General features: G+C 42.7%; 1 protein-coding gene across 2 annotated transcripts in view; it reads right to left on the bottom strand.

The window, feature by feature from the left end:
- Positions 1 to 22859, bottom strand: part of METTL24 (methyltransferase like 24) — a 133476-nt gene that overhangs the window by 85421 nt on the left and 25196 nt on the right. For both annotated transcript variants that reach the window (XM_066373475.1, XM_066373474.1), the window contains exons 2-3: positions 11270 to 11368; positions 4907 to 5046 (exon numbers count right to left, since the gene is read on the bottom strand). In XM_066373475.1, coding sequence (XP_066229572.1) covers positions 4907 to 5046; positions 11270 to 11368 — 239 coding nt within the window. The remainder of the gene's footprint in view (positions 1 to 4906; positions 5047 to 11269; positions 11369 to 22859) is intronic.

Below are 22859 nucleotides of genomic sequence, written 5' to 3'. Positions count from 1 at the left end.
TTATGCAAAATGGGCCCTGGCCAGTTGGCTCAGTGGTAGAGCATCGGCCTGGCATGCAGGAGTCCCGGGTTTGATTCCCGGCCAGGGCACACAGGAGAAGCGCCCATCTGCTTCTCCACCCCTCCCCCTCTCCTTCCTCTCTGTCTCTCTCTTCCCCTCCCGCAGCCAAGGCTCCATTGGAGCAAAGTTGGCCCGGGCGCTGGGGATGGCTCTATGGCCTCTGCCTTAGGCGCTAGAATGGCTCTGGTTGCAGCAGAGCAACACCTCAGATGCGCAGAGCATCGCCCCCTGGTGGGCATGCCGGGTGGATCCCAGTCAGGTGCATGCGGGAATCTGTCTGACTGCTTCCCCGTTTCCAACTTCAGAAAAATACAAAAAAAAAAAAAATTATGCAAAATGAAAAAGCTAGTCAGTCACAAAGCCCACATATTCTATGCTTCTGTTTATATGAAATATCCAGAATAGTCGAATCTACAGACAGAAAGTACGTTAGTCGTTTTCTAGGTCCATGAGGTGAAAAGGGAGTAAGAGGGTTGGAAAGAATTGGGAGTGACTGCCAATAGGTACGGGCTTTTTTGGGGGGTGGGTGGGGAGGTGGATGATAAAAATGTACAAATGGCCCAGTGACTAAAAACTATTGAATTATATACTTTACATGAGTGAGTTATGTGGTATGTAGATTATATCTAAAAAAAAACTGTTAAGAAAAACTAATAAAATTAAATCAGAGCGGCTACAGGGAAAGTTTTTAATGGGCACCATTGAGGGCAGAAGGGTTGAAAGAAGTATGACAGCTAGCGTTTTCCCCAGGGGTTCCAATAGTCTATTCTTCGTCCCAGCAGGAAGCAGAGAACTTGGACAAATGATTATCTATTTTGATATAGATAATTATATTATCTATTATCTAATTATTTTTTTTGTTGGGTGGTTCCTATTTGAATTTTATATGTTTCTTTTTTTCATATCTGCTGCTATTTCTTGACATATCATCTTTAGACACACCAATCTACCCTGTGCAATAAACAATTAAGAGTTTAGGAACATTTTTCTATGCTGTGTTTCATCTGCTTGCCTTCAATCTTCAATTTTGTCAATTAGATTATTATTTTAGTTCTTCTAGTAATTACAATTATAACCATAAATGATATGCACACTCACATTTCCTTATTTATCAACATTAGAGAATACTCTTGAAGGGAGGATAAATTAATGTACTTATAACTGCTTCTATTTCTTCTCTTCCCTTCACCTACTAACTTTTGTTATTGTTGTTTTAAATTTAACTTTTGCATTGTCAATTTCTATAGCACTTATGTTGTACTCTAATATTCACACCATTACTTTCCGCATTTTGTATATAGCTTGATTTTCAAAACTGAAATTCCGCCAAATCATATTTGTTTTGGAATATTGATTATATGACTATTAATCATTTTGAAACAAGTAAAGTTACATGATTAGAATTATTAACATAATTATAATTAGATCTATAAACTGCCAACTACTAGAGGAAGCAAAATAGGTTTTCCAAAGCATAAATGACATTAATAGTAGATAAAAAATATTTTATAATTATAAATTTTTATTAAATAACATTGTATGAAATGCCAAGATTTTTTTTAATATATATTCTCAACAGGGATGCTCTCACCGTTATGAGGGCAAAAATTAATTCTTGGGGGCAAAAACAGCTTCTTCCTCTTTTTAGATGTAAAGCACAGATACATATGTTAATAAACAGATAATACTATATCTATGGTATTAAATTTTCATGACGGTGATTAGAAAAAGAATTATTTAAAAAGTATACTTGGGATCATGATGTTCTGATTCCTTATTCATATATACTATGAGCTCCTGTGTTGAATTATTATAAATGAAAATTTTTGGCTCTGGAGTTCAGTCATTAATCTTGAAGTGCTCACAGCAACTGGAAATCCCAGACTTTCTAAATAAAATATTGGCTCTTGTTGCCTAATTATGTGACATCTATCAAATCTTCTTCTGTCTTATGCTGAGAATTAATGTCTTGAAACCAAATGGTGCGACCCCCCCACCACCACCACCAGAGAACTAGAGAAGAGATGAGAAATATTTGCCTGTGCATTATCCCTTCTCAAGTTTTCCCTTCCACACTCTCTTACCCCTGAAATACAATCTTTTGTACGGAGGATGAAAGAGGTGATTTTTCCCACTTCATTTACCTACCTTCCCCAGCCTCCCCACCAGCTCCCACCACTGCCCCTCCGCTATACCCACAAGAAGACTTGCAGGGCAGGTCTGTCTGAAAACGTCATCATCTGAACCCACAGTCTCTCATCCTCTTCTCTTTCCCCTTCTCCATAACATACCAGTAATGTTCCTTTTTGGTGCCCTTTCTATCTTAATCAGTCTGTTCTACTCATTTCAAAATTGAAAAGAACCTGATTTTAATTGTCAACTGAACTTCCCACAGGGTGCACTTTCCCAGAAAAAAAAAAAAAAAAGTCTTTAACTGTAAAGTAAAAAGCGTTGGCTCCTAGTAAAGAGATTTCAAACATCAGAGAGAAGGTGGGGGCGACACCTGCTCCAGTTCCGGGGGTGGAGGAAAGGTAGGACACAGATCAGAAGGCAGGGCAATCAGCCTTTGTCCTCTGATCCTCAGGTCCTCAGACCCCGTCCTTCCTCTCACGCCAGGAAGGTTCCCCTCAGCGGCAGTGGCAGCGGCAGCGACACCCATCCTCTTTGGTTAGGATGGAGATGACTGGGCACAGCAGTGGCATGGCGTCGCTGCTGCCGCAGCCCTGGGGCTTGGAGCACATACTGCCTGGATGTAGGGGCCATTTGACACACCTTTCACCTGCCCTCTTTACTTATTTCACCACTAGCCCAAGCTGCCCTGTGCTGGGAACCCACGCTGCTCATTTCAGGAGCAACACTTCGGCCCTGCGTTTCTTTCTTCCTGCAGCATCTGTTGAGATGCTGTCAGCCTGCTCTTTACTTGCCCCACAAGCAAGCAATTCACCCGAGGAAGGGGAATGCTGGTCTAGACCCTAAGTCCTGAGTGACAGTGTGATCAGCATATCCACCCACAATCCAAAGCACTCTTTTTTAGGGCATAGGAAGTATTTTCTTTACTTTCCAGTTTTCAATTAAGCATTTTCCCTCATAATCTATTCATCTCTATTCCCAGTGGAATTCGTCTCTTCTTATCTGCTCTTCACAAAGCTGATTTTGAATAGTGAACATTTAAATGAAAATATGAAACTACCTTTTTGCATGTAATAATCTGAAATCTTACAGCAGAACCATCTTATCTAATGGCTCTGAAGTATAAGGAAAGCAAAAAGGAATTTTAAATGTTTCTCCAAAACCAGCTTTCCCAGCTTCACTTTACTCAGTTATGTGCTTTAAATGAAATTATTCCAGAGTGTATAATATTAAGCAAAATATAAAGGCAGTTTGGAACAAGAAAGTAAGCCCAAGCTGAGATCACCAATTTGCATGTGGTACCAAGCAATTATTTTTATGACCCACTTTCATACATATTTTAATACGTTATAAAATAAGCTCTACTGTCACAGCTTCCCATTCCTCCTACAATCTCGAAGCATAGCTGGGGGCTCCCAGAAAAAGAGCTCTGTTGCAATCAACTGGCTGGGACATTTGTTTTTTAATCCTCAAGCCTCCAAGTTTAAATCGCTGCATAACCAGCTTCCCTCTCAGTCTCCCTACCGTAAGCAGTTATTTATGTAGCAAATACATACTGAGTGCTTACTGCTGATCAAGTCTCACTGATTTATACCATGATTCTTCATTTAACCCATAAAAGAATGTTTCTATTATCCTGACACTCTGATTTAAAACATTTGTTTTCTTAAAAAAAAATCTATAACTAAGAATTCTTGTTCAGTAAAGTCTGACAAATGATGGTCATTCTCTAGACATCAGCACCTTTGGATAGGCCTCCACATCACCCAAGTGTGTGCCCCTGACACTTACTATCTACGATTCTGGTGGGCAGCTGTTATTCATGAGCCTGAATGTAAAGTGTAGAGGTGATAAAACCTATTGGTGAGGAACAGCCTATGACGCTGCTGGGGTCGCCAGTACTTTTGTAAAGGACCTCAGGGATCTTGCCTAACTACATGGCTCCTACAAAGAGTCTATGGAAAAGCGTGTTCCAAACAAAAATAACTCTCTCCCTCATTTTTTGAGACATATGTCATTTGTAAATTCAGGACTGTTTAATGAGTACTGGTGTATTTGGTGAAATAGTTTCATTACTTCATATTCGCCCTTTTATAATAATTCTCTAAATCCATTTGTACATTTAGGTCATTTTCAGCCTGAATCACTAAATATCAGTATTTCCCATAGTTTTGACAAAATCTCATGGTTTCATAAGTGGTCCCTTTTCTTCTTTCTCTCTCTTTCTTTCTTTCTTTCTTTCTTTCTTTCTTTCTTTCTTTCTTTCTTTCATGTAAAAGTATACACAGATTTACCATTGGCACAAAACATAAAAATCCAAGTTATCTTCACTCATCATAGCTGTGTATAAAGTTTCTAATATCTTCACTGTTCGTCCTTTTTTCTAGGTGCAAACTTAATATTTTTCTCTCTCTTTATAGTAAGGATGCTCTAATTCTATCAGGAGATCATTGATTTCTCTAAGGGGATAATTATTATGCTGAAAATTGCAGTTGCCAACTTACTACCCACAGAATGGGAGAGAGAGTAGCCCTGGCCACTTTGGGTGACCTGCAAGCACCCATAGTTACATCACAGACAGATGAGTCCGGACGATGGCAGAAGACAAAGCATGCCACCTCTTTACACTGCACCTGTTCATAACTTTATGTTTCTGAAAGGACTCTGGCCACCTGCAGAAGTGTTTTTGTTTTATTCTGCTGTAAAATGGACTCACCCTAAAGAGTAGAGACGGCATTGCTTGTTGCGGATTTGATGAGCTAAGCCAAACCTGTCATCAAGACAAACCGACCAGGGCTTCTTTGCAGGGCTGGAGTCAGTAGCTGGGCTGTCTGTGCTCATGTGATCACATGCAATCTGTAGGGATTGGAAATCAATGTGAATAATTTAAAGCGTTGGATGATAAATGGCAGGTAGAGACTTATTGCTTCCCTGGTTCCCGAAAACCGTAACAGGAAAGTTATGTCCTTCTCCACTGCTAACTACGCCCTCCCCCAGGGAAACACAAGACTGCTGTAAAATGTTGAGAGGAATTCCAAGTACCAGATTATAAATAACCTCATGGAGACTATAGGCAGGTTGGAAGAGATGTTAAGAGCTGCTACCACCAAATGGACAGATAGCACTGGGCAGAACAAACCAGGAACAAAATGGCAGGGAGCAGGCTTTGCAGAAGTGTGTTAGTCTTGGGAGGATGAACAGAAGCTAAGACCAGGAAGAGCATTCCAGACATAGAGAGCAGCGCTCCGAACAGAGCATAGAGAACAGAGGTCTGTTATCCACAATGTTCCTCCTAGAAGTTGGGAGATATGACTGTGGGCATGGGTCTCAGAAGGACACAAAATCACTGATTCCTTATCTCAGGCAGATGAGGTGGGGCCACCGCGGTGCAGATAGGTAGCATGTGTTATTTATGGTTAACAGCTGATCAGGGGTCTCATAAAATTAATCCGTAATTCCTGCTAAGAGGACAGTGTGCTCTGTGATACACTGTTCTAATGAGCAGGGCCCCAGCCAGGAGTGAGGCTCTCCCTGAGCTAACCAAAACACTTCTTTTTAACTCATCCAATAGTATATAAGAAAACCAAAGGGAATGAGCTTCTAAGTCAAGCAGAAGCAAGTCTCTAATTTCAACCTGCTCCATTTCCGACCTGGGCCGGTTCACCCCTCCTTAGGCAACCTGGTGGTCCCCCGCTCCTGGGAGGTCACCATATTGATGCCGAACTTAGTGCGGACACCCGATCGGCATAGCGCACTACAGCCCGGAACTCCTGGGCTCAAGCGATCCTCCCGCCTCAGCCTTCCGAGTAGCTGGGACTACAGGCGCGCGCCACCACGCCCGGCAAGTCTCTAATTTCAAATGCACATGAAGTAAAATATCCTTTGTAAGGAGTTTCTGATGTGTGTTTGAGGCTGACACAATGTGCATGGCCAGGGTTGCTGGAACCAAAAACAACAAGTCTGTGCCCCGGGTATTTACCTTCCTGAGCAAGCGTACTCCCCCTAATCCCTCAAAACTCTCATAGTCATCACGATGCTCCACAAATTATGCAGTGGTTCTCTCTGCCACATCACAGACAATAGACCGCCCCAGGTGGAAAAGATGCTGTGAGGCTCACGGCTTTAATTCATTGGAAAACATAATAGCAAACAGTTTTCTCCTTCAGTAGATCTTCTAGGCTTGCCAAATCCTTTTCTTTAACTGACTTTTCCAAAATTTTAATCTAAAAAGAGTTTATTATGTGGCACCTATTCAAGTAATACAGCATCTCCCTCACACTTGAAAGCCAGAGCTGGCCTGGTGAAATCACCCTGGCACTCTTCAGTAGTAACCATGACGTTGTCTCCTGCTAGGGTTTGGACATTTTAGAGTAAAGCTTAAAAAATGAAACCCTATATATATTTATATTCTTTTCTCTCAACCCAGTAACTCTATCTGCAACCACTGTTTAAAGGGAAAAAAATAATAAATGAAATTGAATCTTCTACCAAGCAACTAGTACAGAATACATTTATTAACTGGGTGTGTCAACATATTAATTTGTATTATTCATGCCTATTATTCTCCCACAGATAAGTGGAAATTATGCTTCTGCCTGCCCACCACCTAGTCAACACCCACACACCCAGTGGAGAAGTTGCTAATCTAATTAGAGCTGTGTGTTCATTGGGCCTGTTTTTGCTAGGGGGCAAATTACTATGCCCTAACCATCAGTACCTCCACTGGGGCTCTGCTCAATCCCTGCCTCCTGCAGCAGTTAGTTAAGCCAGGGGGGTTCTGTGGGCCCCAAAGCATTTCTGGACCTCAAAGTTGAGCCATTTGCTCTAGGGAAGCTCCCAAGGGTATTTTTATTAAAGTGGCATGATGCTACCCATCTGCTGCTGTTCTTTGTGTGCCGCTCTCCCTACGAGCTGCCATAGTGACAGATCAGGCAGGATGGGGACGTTCATAGGTTCTTATTCAGAATTCCCTCCTAACACCACTAACACCTAACTCTGGCCTCTCCCACAGTGCTTCTCAGGGTGTGGTCCCCCTACATTCTGATGGACCCGGGAGGTACTTAAAATGCAGATTCCGGGGTGCCATTCCAGATCTATAAAATCAGAATCTTAGCACATGCATCTCAACAAGCCCCCCCCCCCAGGTGATTCTTTTGCCGGTGGTCCTGTGAGTTTACTGGAAGCCCACTGAGATGTCAGCCTGGCCTCCCCTGTGTTTTAGCAAATTAAGGGAAGAGGCTACTCATAGGCCAGAGCTTGAACTGAAAATCCCCAACGTTGGGAGGAGAGTTTTATTCTATTAAAAAATGACACTCTAAGCATGTCTTCTTCTTCCACAGACTTCATCTTACACAGATATATCCCTATTGGAAAGGCATTCTTTCCCATTCAGTGTCTCTGCGATTGTTCTCTTTTCCTCTCCTAGTTCAAAAATAAAACACAGTTTTTCCATTTTAACCATTTACTGACTAGCTCACTGATAGACATTAGTTTTTGAAAAGAAATGAGAGTACTTGGTAAAATTCAGCTCCTAAAAATTAATTAAATGTTGATTTTTCAAACTTCCTGGTTAAGATTTATGGCCAGGGCTTCCATAAATGATCTTGCAAGCAAAATAAGTGAGGGTGGTGACTCCTAGCTAAGCTTCAACTCCAGTAATTATGCTCTCTCTCTCTCTCTCTCCTAATTTCCCTTGTAATTTAGCCATATAAAGGCAAATTAGGTCTAGACAAAGGAAAATGGATTCCAGGAGAAAAAAAATGCTTTTTAGTTATTTAACTTAAAAGAATCTAATTTATTTTTATTTTATGTGGTGTTGCAAAAGCTTGAATAGCCTTTCTGCCAATCCATAAGTAGAACCCTAGAAAGAGAGCCCTTAAAATTTGGGGACATCTGGCAAGAATCACTTCACTGATCAACTGTATGTTTATGTAACACCATTATTTTAAAAAGTAAAATCTCAAAGAGAGTTGTGTTTTTGTTGCTTTATCCAAATCTGTGTATGTGTATGCATGTATGTAATAGTAAATATAATAGATGCTATTGTTATGAAGTTCTAGTCTACCTCTCCAGAATAGGTCTTTATGTTATTCTCAAAAATAGGTAGATGAATAGATGATCAGATAGATAGATGATAGATGATAGATAGATAGATAGAATTTTAAAACACACACATATATATATATATTAAAACAGCAAGTGTTGTTTAGATTAATTCTGTACTGCAAGGCATGCTTCCTGGAGGCATATGGTTTGGGGGTTGCCATAAAAAGCTAGATCTGGAGCCTTCCCTCAGAACAGAGCACTGTGTTTATGATTTAACCATTAGTTAGCAGCAGCGCATCATCGACTTCAGAATTCAGAGATGTAACCATGGGCTTTCACATCAGAAAACAATACTTAATTAAATTGAGCTTGATGTCCTGTACACTCTGCCCAAACACCGTATCTTCTAGTGTTTCATTAATAATGCAGGCACCCAATCATGCCATCAGAGTCACCACAAAGCACAAGCCCAGGAGCACCACTCCCCCGGCACTTGAATGCCACACTCTCCATGCCCTGCGCTCTGTTCCTGTGCTCCCTCGCCTGGGGGAGCTTCCCCACCCATCTGTCTACCCTACTAGAGAACACTCAACTCTTGCACCCAGTGTGAGTGGATATTTAATTCAGTTTGGTATCCCAGCCATTGTCCAGCACAGGGCTGGCCTCAAAGCAGGAGCTCAATAAATGTCTACTGAATCAAGGAAAGAATAAATCAGTGATGAACATATCAAATGCTGCGCCTTGCTGTACAAGTTTGAACACAGATCCGAGGGGAATAATTTTTTTTTATTATTTTAAAAAGCAGAAGAGGATGGGGAGGGGGTGAAATTTGTTTTAGTACCTTCAGAAGTTTAATTTCTTTTCCTTGCTCATTATGACTCACTTCTGCTAACTGAATAGTTTAGGTAGTAGTGACTCTGCCAGTTTAATAAATTTGCATTTTTAAAATGACTTCCAAATGAAGTATAAGCCCCAAAAGCAGCCAAAAAAAGCTTTGCATTACATAGAAAGGGGGGAGGGCACTGGGTAGTAAAAGATTTTATTTAAGAACAAGTTAGTGTCATCTCTGATGACCTCCCACCTGCTGGCCTCTGTGTGAGCCAGAAGTACTTAAGGTAGGTAAAATGACCCAATTACAAAACCACTGTGAGGTCTGGAACTTTATCTCATTCTTTCTGGAGGACAAAAGTCCTCCTAGAGAGCTTTATCAACAGATTCTCTATTATTGTACTTATCGAGCTGAATAATCATTCCATATCCATTTCTCTGCCTTTCCCACTCGTCTGTTAGCCTCGATCTTAGCCTCTCGAGGCTTCTGTTATACACCGAGGGCCGAGCACAGCTCCTGGCAAATAGAAGGTGCTGAAAAAATGGAATCCTATGTTATTCTCAGCACAGTATAAGGTCACAGAACTGAGTGGGACTTTAGAAATAATTTGGTCCTCTTTCTTTTCAAGATCAGAACAGTGAGAGACAGAGAAGCAAAATAAATTGCCCAGGGTCACAACATCGGAGCACATCATAACATGCTTTTTAAAAAAAGACTTTTTCTCCTCTCAGCTCATAAGTCAAGGGAAAGATCCAACAGGGGCTTGAAAGGACCCTTTCATGCCTCCAGAGCATCTTCTAAGTAAATATGCCTTTTAGAAGTCACAGAATATTAACCTGCAATACATATAAGATGAAATGTAGAGGCTTTCACTCGGTCAATTTATTTTGGGGGTGCAGCACATCATTCTCAAGTTCAACTCATAAATTGAACACCTTTTCTTTTTTCCTGGGGACCTCTAAGGGATTCTAAAAGTCACTGTTAGGAGGTCCAGCTGCTTCTCCTTCAAGTAAAACCAAACTACTGAATTACAATTTCAGTATTTTAATTAAGTCTGTGCGAGTCCACCAAATTAATCTGTAGCAGCAAAATAAGATAAAAATTATGTAAAGCACAGGAACCAATGTATCATCCCGTCACTCATGATTAATGCAAACTTCTACTTTCATGTCTAGGTGACAAATATTAAAATCCCTGATTGACTGCATCACATGAGAAATAGGACTTTCTTCTACCCCTAAATTAGCCTTCTAAAGATCTAGAAACATATTCTCCCATGGAAGAAAAGTGGGCTTTTCTGCAGCCAGTGGGATTTGAGAGGAGAAATAGAATGCCAAGGGCCAGTGGGCTGAGGGGGTATCCAAGAACTGGGGTACCTGTGCCCATGAGCTCTGCAGGGGAGTCTCCTGCATGGGCCCCTGCCTCACAGGCAGTCTGAGTTGCTAATTTATTAGCACCTCTCCATTCCCTCCAGCCTTGATTACTTCTTCTGTCTCTCTCCCCAGGATCGGTCTACTTGATAATGGAACCTCCTGATTAACGTGTCAAGAGTCATAGACTCTCCTTAATGGACAATCTCTCTGCCTGCTCCGGGCACTGACTCAGCCTGCCAAGCTGGGTGGGAGCTGCCACAATGAGTTAAATCACTAACACAGGCCCAGTGCTCAGTAATGATTTAAAGTGCCCTGAAGAACAGAAAGCCTATGGATTCATAAGCGTCTTTTTGGACTGCCTGCGAAGTCTCCTCTGCTCTCTGGCCTAGCACGTCCCTGTCTGCCAAGCATCTGTGACAGAAAAGCAAAAAGGCGGATTCCTCCAGATACAAAATGAAGCTTGAACCTTCCGATGAGAGTTTTGTTTTGTGACACGCTTCACTGCTGATTCACGGGAATGAATCCATCTCTTCAAATGGTGTTCCAAAGCAATTTCCTAAAGTGGATCCTTAAAGCACATCGGATGAATCATTCAAACATTTCAGGATGGCGATGCTCCTGAAAGGGAGAGGATGCAGCCGCAAATGGAAGGTGCCTGCCTCCGAGTGAGTGGGTGAATCGAAGCAGCAATGCCTCAGAAACCGTGTCCCCTCCAGTCCCTATCAGGAGTCACTAAAAACCTCCCCATCCCCTCCCTGACACATCTTTCTTAAAAGGGGGCAATCGGTATCTTTCGCATCATCGCCAAATCCCCTTGCGCATGAAACACAACCTGGGTGGTGCTGATATATCTCAGGAACCTCGAGGCTTCTTCATCCAGGGACTGAGCAGGGCCTGCCCAAGGCTGGAGGTCTATATGCCACCGGGGACCCTGTGAGAGAGAAAACATAGGTCAGTGGGAAAGGGGTGAGGAGTTTGAGGGTGGCGTTAGAAAGACTTAGAGTTTGAGACAAGAGGGCAAGGCTGCTCCAGCAGCCTGCAAAACAAACACTTCTGCACACAGGGCAGGGAGCTGGCTCAGAGCTGCTGTCATTAAGACCCCATCAGTCACAGGGAGACAAATGAGGCCTGAGAAAGCCCAGCTACCAGGCTCAGCAGCAGATTGCAAAGATGTCCCTGGGGACAGCTGACTTCTGATCAAAGGCAAACTCCACTTGACCCCATTGGGCTCTCTCAGCTGCAGCTCTGCATTCCACCATGATGCTCCCCATTCAGAAAAAAAAAATCCTCCTATCGACTGAAGTTTCCAAAGCTTAGTGCTTCAGAGATGTGCACCTCCCTAAGGGCCAGTTTTGCTGTCTCAGCGCCACAATGAACTCTTGGGCCCTTGGCACCTTCCCCAGCACAAAGACACAGAGGAGGCGGCAGGAAGGTGAAATGGTGCCACCCAGCGTTCCAGACCTCCTGGCCCTGGTCCCTCCTGGGACCTTGCATATGCAGGTGAGGTGCCCAGACTGTCACCCTCTGGGCTGGCAAGGGCGGCCTTCTAGCACTGCGAGGCAGCCCCACTTTTCAGCAGAGGGCATATGGAGCTCCCATGGGCAGAGAGACCAGAAATAAACCCCTTCTGTAGTAAGAGTGGGGGGCAGATGAAGGGGTCGGGGAAGGCAATGATCTGGAAGAAACAAAAATGAGGACTGCCCCCTCCAGTCAAAAGGAAGCAATAGTCATGAAGTCCTTGTTAGCGTTCAAGTTCCCACCTATGGTTCTTACCACCTGGAAACTTCCGGGAGGCTCATTGTAATTCCCAGGGGTGAGTATGCCATGGTATGGGGCAGGACAGGCCGGCAGGGCCCAGAGAAGCTCAGCGGCTGGCAGAGTGAGCATCTAGTGTCAGGAAAGACTTTGGGTGTCTTAGCAAAGGGTTCTAGCAGAGTGCTTGGGATGGTCCCCTAAACTGCCTTTTATGGTGAAGAAGGGGACAGGGAGGGTTTTGTGGACAAGATAAAGGGACCATTCCTGTATAGACATTGTTCTTCAGTTAAGTACTGTTACAATCTGAAAGTTTGTGCCCCTCCCTAATCCATATATTGAAACCCTAATGCCCAATGGGATGGTATTAGGCTGTGGAGCCTCTGGGATGTGCTTAGATGAGCGGTTCTCCACCTGTGGGTCGCGACCCCACACGGGCCGCCTAAAGCCATCGGAAAATACATATTTACTATACAATACATTTTTAAATAAAATATGTATTTCCGATGGCTTTAGGCGACCCCTGTGTTTTGGTCATTCGACCCCCGCCGGGGTCACGACCCACAGGTTGAGAACCGCTGGCTTAGATCATGAGGGTAGAGCCCTCATGAATGAGATTAGTGTTCTTGTAAAAGAGGCCCTACAAAGCTCCCTGGCCCCTTCTATCATGTGAGGACACAGCCAGAAGTAAGCAGTCTACAACCCTGAACCGAACTGTGATAGGGTGTCAAGGAACTGCAAAACTGTTGATACTAGTATTTCAAAAAGAAGAGCCAGGCCCCCTTTACCCCCTCCCTTCTGAGAAAAAAACAAACAAACAAAAAAACAAGAGAAAGAGATTAAAGGGGCAAAAGTTAGTAGTTAATCATAATTTAACTATAGTTCTCTGGAAGGGCTGAGGCCACTACTTGCTAGACAGAGCAAAGAAGGTAGAACTTATCTGAAAACTTCCTCTTCACCTTCCTAAAGAGCCTTAGGAAACAATGTTTACATATCTTCAATAAAAATTCCTATAACTCATCCTTCCCTCCTGGAGTCCTGAGAGTGACATATACCTCTAGACAAAGGGATCACGAGCCCACTCCCCTTGCTTGAAAAACCTGCATTCTGTAACATTTTATATGCTTTCTAATAGTCATCCCTTTTGAAATTCTTTATATGTATAAAACTTGTAAACTAAGCAAGCGGGGACTAGCTTATTAGCCTAATAAACTGGCCTCAAGACTTTTAGCAAAATTAATTTCATTTAGCTTCTCTCCTTATAGCTAAACATTTCATTTCCCACTGTGTGGCGACAGGGATAGGTCTTAGACTATAGTAGATTTGGGAATGTCTTTGATATGTAAAACATTTATGGCTACTGTGTTGAAATGTAAAACAACATTTACTGCTACTGTGTCCTGTAGGGTATGTAAAACATTTATCACTACTGTGTTATCTTGTGGTCTTGATATGTAGGAATGCTTTTCTTTTTAATAGATCCTATAGATAAATGTTGTAAGCTTATCAGTAAATGACTTTTGTATCATGCTCCCCCTCCTTTTCTCCCCAACCAGTATGTGATCATGTCTATATAACCAACCTCTGCACTATGATCAAGGCTGCATGATTTGGGTTAGCTATACCCCGTGTAAGTCATATGTAGCTGGCTTATTAATAAATCTCCTCTTAAAATTTCTTCTGTATCCTGCCTTGGTGTCTCTATGTAACCCATGGATTAAAGTACAGTACTTTATAACTGAACGAACTATGCTGCCACCCTAATCTTGGACATCCAGCCTTTAGAACCGTGAGCACAACGTTTTTGTTGTATATAAAACCACCCAGACTGTGGTGTTTGGTTATGGCAGTCTGAACAGACTAACACAGGTATTATCCTCCTGAAAAAGATGCATCTAAACAAGTTAGCCCTGAGATGCTTTCATACTGCTGTGGTTTGTTGCCTCTAGATGGGGTGGCCTAAATGACTTGGGGTTAAACTGAAAGCAAAGAGAAGGGGGAACAAGCAGGTTCGCCAATGTGAAGGCAGGTATGTGGCCTGGGGAAGAGGAGTACCCTCTGGAGTGAAGGTCTGAGATAAATGAAAACTCTTCACAAGTCATAAAGGGTTCTGTCAATGGTAGACATTACTGACTCATTGCACTGGGTCCCTAGGGCCCACAGTGTTGCTCCCCAGACAGGTCTGTACTGCCTGGGAGTGGCTGAGCCCCCTACAGTCCCTCCAGACTTAAAGAACCCTCTCTGATTTCCCTTGGGCTGCCTGCTTCACAGCAATCTTAAGGCAGAGCTGGTTTCATGGGCGTGCAAGCTGCCCAGTCTTAGAAAGGCCGATGCTTGGCTTCATGCTTTGCAAACACTGTCTGGAAAGTCTTAATTTTTGAACAAGGGGCTCCACATTTTCATTTTGCACTGGTCCCAGCAAAGCATGTATTATTCAGTATGCCCTGAGAGGCACCTTTTCTGGAAAAACAGCCTTTTCTTATAGCTGTCTTGTTCTGCGGAAGTTGAATAGACAGAGACTCTAGTCAGACAGAGTCTGAGAACATTAGTTCATCTATCTTCCCAGCTAATGTCTTCTATCCCCCATTTCTTTTTTTTTTTTCTTGTAAATTTTTTATTGTGATGTAGGGGATAGGTCAGGAAAACACACACACACACACACACACACACACACACACACACACACACACACACTTCTTCTTTCCTTCTCTCATAGATACTGATTATATTCATGGGCATCAGCCACTCTGTGGCAGGCACTGGCCAACCCAGATGCAAATGAAGCCCAGACGCCCCAGGAGGTGCTCCCAGTCCCGTGGAGGAGATGAGCATGCACATAATGACTTTGATAGGGAAACGCTGAAACATTAGGGAGAGCTGTTCATTTCAGGAAGCTATTTAATTATGAAATCATAAACGATAAGCACATTTAAACACAAATGCCTCCTAGTTTTGTTTGGTCACATTCTTTTTGGATCAAATGACAAAGAGCGACTTCCCAGGTGGCTGCAGCTTTCAGCACAGCAACACAATGCCTCCTGCAAGCCTCTCTAGGCCCGGGGTGTAAAGATCCCCATGGCGTTGTCATGGGCCCACTCACAAGTGCCCCAGCATTTGGCCCCTGGAGCCTCTTGATGAAAATGATGGAGTTCTCCCCTATGGTTTTATTCTAAATCAGAGATCAGTAAGCTTTTTCTACCATAGGTCAAATAGCAAATGTTCCAGGCTTTGCAGACCATACAGTTTCTGTTGCAACTCCTCACCTCTGGTTATAGCTCAAAAGCAGCTTTAGACAGTAAGTAAACAAGTGGGCATGCTGTGTGCCAATAAACTCTATTTATAAAAACAGGCACAGGCTGGATTTGGCCCGCAAGGCTGTAGTTTGCTGACCCCTACTCTATTTGATTATGATTTGGAGGTAGACTGGCCTGAAAGCGAAAGTCTACTTGAAATAAGGCAAAACAGAGAGATTATCCAGATTATATCCAACCTTGTCATCTGGGTGACTTGGTCAAATACCAATTAGGGTCCCTGCAGGATATAATGGGCTTCTTCCAAGTGGCTAATTTGAGAAGAATTTAGCAGACTATTTACAAAGGTATGGGCAGGATTTCAGGAAACTAAGAATGAGCAATGCAATAATATCTGAGGCAGGCAACACCAGAGAGCCCTTATAAACCATAATAAGCCTGAAGGAGCAAGGAGGAGGAATTTTTGGAACCAGAGAGGGGAACTAAATGGTGAAGGCATGTAACAGAGAAACATAGCCAATCCTATCACATCCCGTCCTATTATAAACCCGCTCTACCTGTCAACCCCAACAGGAAGGCAGAGAAGAGAGAAGCTGTGGTTCGTATACATGGGCCTGTACCCCAGGCTGTAGAGAGAAGGAGCAGGGTGCATTGTGGGTCTCCAGGGGTCAGTGGAAGTTCTCCTGCACAGCATCCTATAGTCAGTCAACATGGTGAAACTACAGTTACCTCAAGGACCCACAAACAGCGTCCTTCTTGCAATCTGGTATTTCTCATATCCAACCAAGTGTTGGCCACAACACTGAGGCTGGAACAGTGAATAACGTAAGTTGAGAGATGTCAGGTGGGGATGTAATAGAAACATACAGCAAAGAGATGCCTTCAGAAGTGCTCTGGCTTACTGCTTTGGTTGAGCTGTTTAGAAAACATTTCACATAAAGTAATGTTCTTATTGGAATCAGTCTGACAGTAATTTGTGATTATTTCCCCAAGGAAACCACTAGCTTTTATCATCTTTTTCAATTATCATTTGTCTTAATTCTGTAGTGCATGCACATATCAATATTTGTCCTTCAAAAAAATCCCACAAACAGAAATCTCTGAGCACCTTAAAACACCAATAGCCAGTGTTTAATAGAACAGGGCAAAAAAATTTTTTTCTTTTAAAAGAATTTATCATTATGATTTAATAGAGTAGGCAGTTAGATAGCATGAGCATAGCAGGAACAATAGGCCAGTTACAGAATGTCACCAGGGCAGAAAATCCCAAGTACCTGACAACAGACAAAAGTGGGAAAACAAGTAGATAGGCTAGGACCTTACCCCCAGGGTGACCTTTCCTTCCCTAGCATGTCATTAGTCATGCAGTTTAGACCCCCTTAGAGGAAGAACAAGGGAGCCAGAGAATAGCTTCATAAAACTCCCATACAAGCCATTACACAATCACTTCCTTAAGCATTAAGAATGAGGTTCTGACCCATATCAAATAATCTTAGGAACAAAGCCTCAGGTCTGTTGACCACAAAGATAACATCTAGGCCTCAGTTGTGTTTTAGGTCCAGGCCCAGAAAAGCAACAAAATCAGAGAAGTGACATCATTGCTGACATCAAGACCAATGACTAAAGATCCTCTACGCTAGTGCTGACCAATTAGTAGAGACCATGAACCTAAAAGGACACACCTGGAAAGCTGATGAATATTCTATTAAAATCCTCCCCTGAGATCTACCCTGAAATACCTACCCACTTTGAAAACCAGATAAAAAGCCTTAAGATGAAAAACTCAGTTCTTGTTCCCTCTCTCCCTCTCTCTCTCCTCTCTCTCTCTCTCTCTTGCACGCCCATGCCTTATGCCCACCCTTTTCTTTCCTCAGCTGTGTTAGCCTTGCTTCCTTTCTCCTAAATTCCCAAGGCCCTTCTTTTGCCTCTGTAACTTATTCCCCGAGCCCACACAGCCCAGCTGGCTCACTTCTTCTACCTCTGCGACTCCCCAAACAAATTTCTTAGGTTAGAGTTCTTGACTCTGAATTCTTTCTTAGCCAAACTCAAGGACCAAGGTCTAATACTCTAACTCTGCTGTTAAAAATTTTACCACAAACAACTTAATAAACTGCAGAGTACAATATTAGGCATATGCTCCAAATATCAAGTGGCCAGAACAATGTTACCCTCATCACTCCTGGGAAGTTGGAACATCAACTTGTAGTCCTGTCTGTGCTCTTACATCCTCTTCAGATGGTAGAGGAGCAGCTTAAAGATAATGTCATTTGGGGCTGATCTATCTGTCCCCAGCAAGCTTAAGCTCAAATGTTAAATGTAACGTACACTCAACAGCCCTGATCCTGAGCCCCTGCAGGGATGGGGGTTGGGCTCTCCACTCGTTTGCAGTTCTTAGTCCTGCCTCCTAAACCACTCATACAAAGGAGCCCCTCCCCCAGCATAAACCAGCATCTCAAGGAAGGCTGGTCCTGGGTTTACTGAGGAAAGGAAGCAGCCCCCCCCCCCCCTTTGTTTGCGAAGGCTTTATTAGGCACTTTTCTCAGGAAATGTGTGTTGAAAAAAAAAATCGAATCAAAAGTGATTCTTCCAATGAGGGGCAAATGTTTTTCATTACATAGAAAACATTTCCAAAAATTAAGGACACCAAAAGATTCTATACACAACTAATTTGTGTTGTTTGGAGGCTATCTGGCAGCTATCTGAGATTCTGCTCCAAAGGGTAAAACGTGATCAGTGAGCCAGTCCACACTGGTGCACAGAGATGATGGCCTGGGTTCAAAAAGAATGCAAGAAGCATAGCCATGAGGCTTTCAGATATTTTTATAATTTATGATTTCAGCATTAAATGTGTTTCTCACAAAAACAAAATGATTCTTTCAAGACAAAGAAACCGAATTTCAGGATTTTACTATTAAAAGATAACGCAAAAAATAAAGCAATCTTTTAAAATACTCTTTTGCCTACCACCCTACATTTATGCATGTAATAATAGAAATTTATTAATTCAAGACCATAAACCCCAAACAAAACTGGTTGCATTAAAATATTACAGAAAGAAGTAGACCCCCCCCATGACCTAGAAAAAAGACCATTGACACTGCCTTCTGCAAAAGCTTGCTTTGTCTTGAAATTTGGAATAACAGATTCCTTTTTCACAGGCAGTTTTTCCCACACCCTTGAATGACCTCACATAGCCCCCATGCAGAAATTGTCAAACTAAAGACAGTATCACCATCAGTTATGAAAGCAAGTTTTGTACAAGCATTTTCTCCTTTCCTTCCTTTCCTCCCTCCCTCCCTCCCTCCCTCCCTTCCTTCTTTCCTTCTTTCCTTCCTTCCTTCCTTCCTTCCTTCCTTCCTTCCTTCCTTCCTCCCTTCCTCCCTCACTCCCTTCTTCCCTCCCTTCCTTTCTCCCTCCCTTCCTCTCTTTCTCCCTCCCTCTCCCCTCCCCCTCCCCCTCCCTCTTCCCTCCTCCCACCTCCTCACCTCCCTCCCTCCCTCCCTCCTCCTCCTCCCCTCCCTCCCTCCTTTCTTTCTTTCTTTCTTCTTTCTTTCTTTCTTTCTTTCTTTCCAAAAAACAAATATAAAATAAGCTAAAAAATAAGACTTCTAATGGTCCATTCCTCTGTGTTTTCAATGCTACAGTTCTTCAGGGATGAAACTGTAAAATGAATCCGTTTCTTTGTTGTGATGGTTAGTTAGTATAGTGTTTGGGATAGTTTTATAAAATGCCAATGCTCCTGAATGCACATTCCCACTGCTAGTAAGCTCCTGAGTTCTGAGAACCTGCAGTTTCTGTTGGGAGAGATGGCTAACAATTGCTCCTCTGCATTATGGTTGTGTCCGTGGAAAAGAGCAAGGTTGTGAGCTCCTGACTCAAAACAAACAAGACGCCAACCATGTATGTGTTGATGTATTGATGCTGGGAATGCCTAAGCTTCTGAGAGAAACAAATCCAAAACAAGCAAAATATATTTCTTTTGCAATTTTGTGCTAATTAAGATCATCTGTTAGTGGGTAGGAAACAATGACTGAAGAAAATTGTTTATTCCTTTGTAGAAAAAGAAGGGGATTTGTGCCAGTTGTTAGGGGTAGAAGAGGCCCAAAATGGTGCCTGGACAGAATAGGAATCGGCTGCAGCTGCGAATTTGTGAGCATCAGCCACCATCTTTCTGGAATGCGCTTCGACCATCACCGTTTTTAGGACTTGGCTGGAGTGTGACCCAGACTCACTCAGAGACTCGCTCATCCCAGAGTCTCAGGGATGGCAGCCCACATACCTTCCCCCAGGCATTCTCTTGTAATTAGCTTTTTCCTCAGAGTCAGCCTGCTTCCAAAGAAGCAAGGGTCAGTTACACAATTTGTGGTGATGTTGAAAATTCAGGCACCCCATGTACAAATTTCATTAAAAAAAAAAAATAAGAATCTCAGTTTCAGTTCTGGATATGATGGGTAAGCGCACCCCACCCTCTGTCTCCTGCTGAATGCATCAATAAAACCTGGACGGAATGCACAGAGCATTATTCGAGGAATCTGAAAAGTAAATACAAGCAGGCAGACTGGGAGTAAAGACTAGAATTCAAAGTACCACTGAACTGGTAGTGAGGTCACCATTGTTTTCTCTTTCTGGTATCCCACCTCCTGTCCCCCTCCACCCCCGCACGAGACAGACTTACACTGGACATGGGCATTGCCCACTTGTTCAGGCTCAAGGAAGGAAGGGGTCTCCTAATGATAAGAGAGTGAGGGAAATTCCCCCAGTTCCCTCTCTCCTTTCTTTTTCTTTTTCTTCATTCTTTTATCTCAATTCCCAGGCAATCCCATTATGATAATGGAAGTCACAGCAGCAACCACAGGCACCTAAAACTCTAAGGAAGGAGGAGCTTCCTCTCCAATCTGAAGCCCAAGATGGCAGGATGAACACTCATGAATATTTTTCTATCTCTCTTCTCCCAAAGCTTCCCATGGACATGGGAAGTGTGTAGCAAAACACAGGGAAACTAAAGCCCAACCTTTCTGGCCAAAGGTTCAGAAAATGCAGGGAACTGGTAATACAAAAATGCAGGAAATTGTCAAGAAGGAAACCAACCCCACAATGTGGTTTATGGAGTCCTCGGCTTATTAATATGGATCTCGTTAGTAGTTCAAAGACTTTGAGAATGGAGCTAACAGATAGACCTCGACTCGAGTGCCAGACCAATCACCAGGTGGCGTGAATGCAGGACAAAACACTGCAAATGCTTTAAAAACAGTACTTACACTGAAATCACAATCCATAGAAGCTGGCTGGAACTCGAGCCCTGAGCTCAACCAAGTCACTTGCCTGTTAAAACATCTATATCAACTATAGTATTTAAACACAGCTCAGAGTCTCATAATATAATATTCAAAATATGTACAAGATATAATCCAAAACTACTCAGCATGAAATCCAAGTGAAGACTCAGGAAAATTCAAACTTATGTGGGGAAAAGACAATTAATAGATACCAATACAGACATGTACAAATGTTGGAATTACTTCAAAAAACTCAAGAGCAACACATTTTAAAAATACTCTAAGAAGTAAGGGCATACACTCTTTATACCAATGGAGAGATAGGAAGTCTCAGCAAATAAACAGGAGGTATAAAAACTCAAATGAAAATTTTAGAACTGAAAAATAAAATAACCAAAATAAAAATCTCAGTGGGTAGAGTCAATAACAGAATAGATGCAACACAGGAAAGAGCCAGTGAGCTTGAACATAGATCAACAGAAAGTAGTATTCAATCTGAACAACAGAGAGAAAAAAATGAAAAGAACCTCAGGGACCTGTGGGACAACATCAAGACGTTTAACATGCAGTGATTGGAATCCCAGAGGAAGAAGAAAAAGAACTCAGGGCTAAAAAATAAAAAATTTTTTAAACATGTAAGAGTCCCAAATTTGACCATAGATATATACCTAAAGATTTAAGAATCTCAGCAAACCCCAAACAGAAAAATTCAAAGACATTCATGCCCAAAAATGTCATAATCAAACTGCTGAAAACTCAAGACAATAACAACAACAACAAAGCTGAGTCTCTATTAATGTTGTGACAGACCTGCTAGTGGAGTAGGGTCAAATGGTGGGTAGGAAAGGGCAGAGCCAGCCCAGCCCACAGGACCCTCTTCCACTGAGAGTCCCTCCTTGTTCAGGCCGGGTCCCATCCCGAAGTCCATCTGCTAGTGCCTCTGGCAGCAGACAACGCTCCTGCTGAAACCCAAGTCCTGAGCAGCATTCAGAATCCTTCCCCATCAATCTGCCATCTCTTCATCATTACAGAGTGTAGGCAGGGGGGCAATGGCCCAGAAATCAAATCAACCCTGACAAGAAAAAATGCACTATAATTCCAGCGGGCCCTGATAACTTTTAGGGAGGAATAAAAATACAGAGTAAAACAAAGGACAGCGAGGAATAAATGCTCAGCTCTAGATTTATTCTCTAAGTTATCCCAGTAAGTTGGAAAGAAATGCTGAACAAATATGAGTTGGGTTTTGTTCTTAAAAATTCACCGTGTTTTCTGTCTGTGTGTGAGAATAGTCTAAGAGAATGAAACATACTGTATTTTAGGTTTTTATCATAGACTGTAGAAAGAGAAGCCAAATTCCTGGAGTCAATCCAGTGAAATGCAGAAGTTTACACTTGTTTCTATGATGAGAACACTGTATGTATAGCATCTGCATACATAGTAGGTACTCGAATGTCAAATCATGGCTCTCACTGGAGTAACCACCCAGGAAGGGTGGGGGGGGGAGCAGTTCATTTATCTTATAAAAGTAAGGTTTTATAAGAATGCTTACCTAAGAAAGCAAGTAGGAATTTAGAAATGGCATTAACCACATCATGAAGTATTCTCTCTCTCTTTCTCGCTCACACATACACACCTTCATATATATGCAAACCCTATTCAAAATATATAAGGCACCAGATTACCCAGATTTTCTGGGACTCAGAATCCTAGAAGCTTAACTTTATCTAAATCAACATCAATCTGCTGAGTTCATGGACTCACTTCAGTCAGAAAACTCCAGCCGGTTAACAGCCTCCCAAACATGTTCCAGTTCCCGAAATATTGGCCTCTCGGGATGGAAGGCCTGCAGCACCCCTATAAACCTATTTCAAGGATCCTTGGATCTTGATAGATGCCAAATGGAAAGGAGAAGTGGAGTTAGCAGAGGGTGGAGAGCACAGACAAACCAGCAGGAGGGAGGGGCATAGAGAAGGGAACCACGGGTAAGGGGGGTATGAGGGGAAAGAGGGGTTGTTCCCCAAAACCTGCATGGCATCTCCATCTTCCCCACAAGCTCACCTGGGACTCGGGCTGTCCACAAGGGGTACCCAGGGCCTCTTTGCTGGCTCTCAGCTCACTTCAGTCCCCAAACCTCATGCCCAAT

Source organism: Saccopteryx leptura, chromosome 3, assembly GCF_036850995.1.
Source record: "Saccopteryx leptura isolate mSacLep1 chromosome 3, mSacLep1_pri_phased_curated, whole genome shotgun sequence".
NCBI lineage: Eukaryota > Metazoa > Chordata > Mammalia > Chiroptera > Emballonuridae > Saccopteryx > Saccopteryx leptura.
Note: the sequence above shows the minus strand (reverse complement) of the source record. Positions and strands in the feature narration are given on the sequence as shown.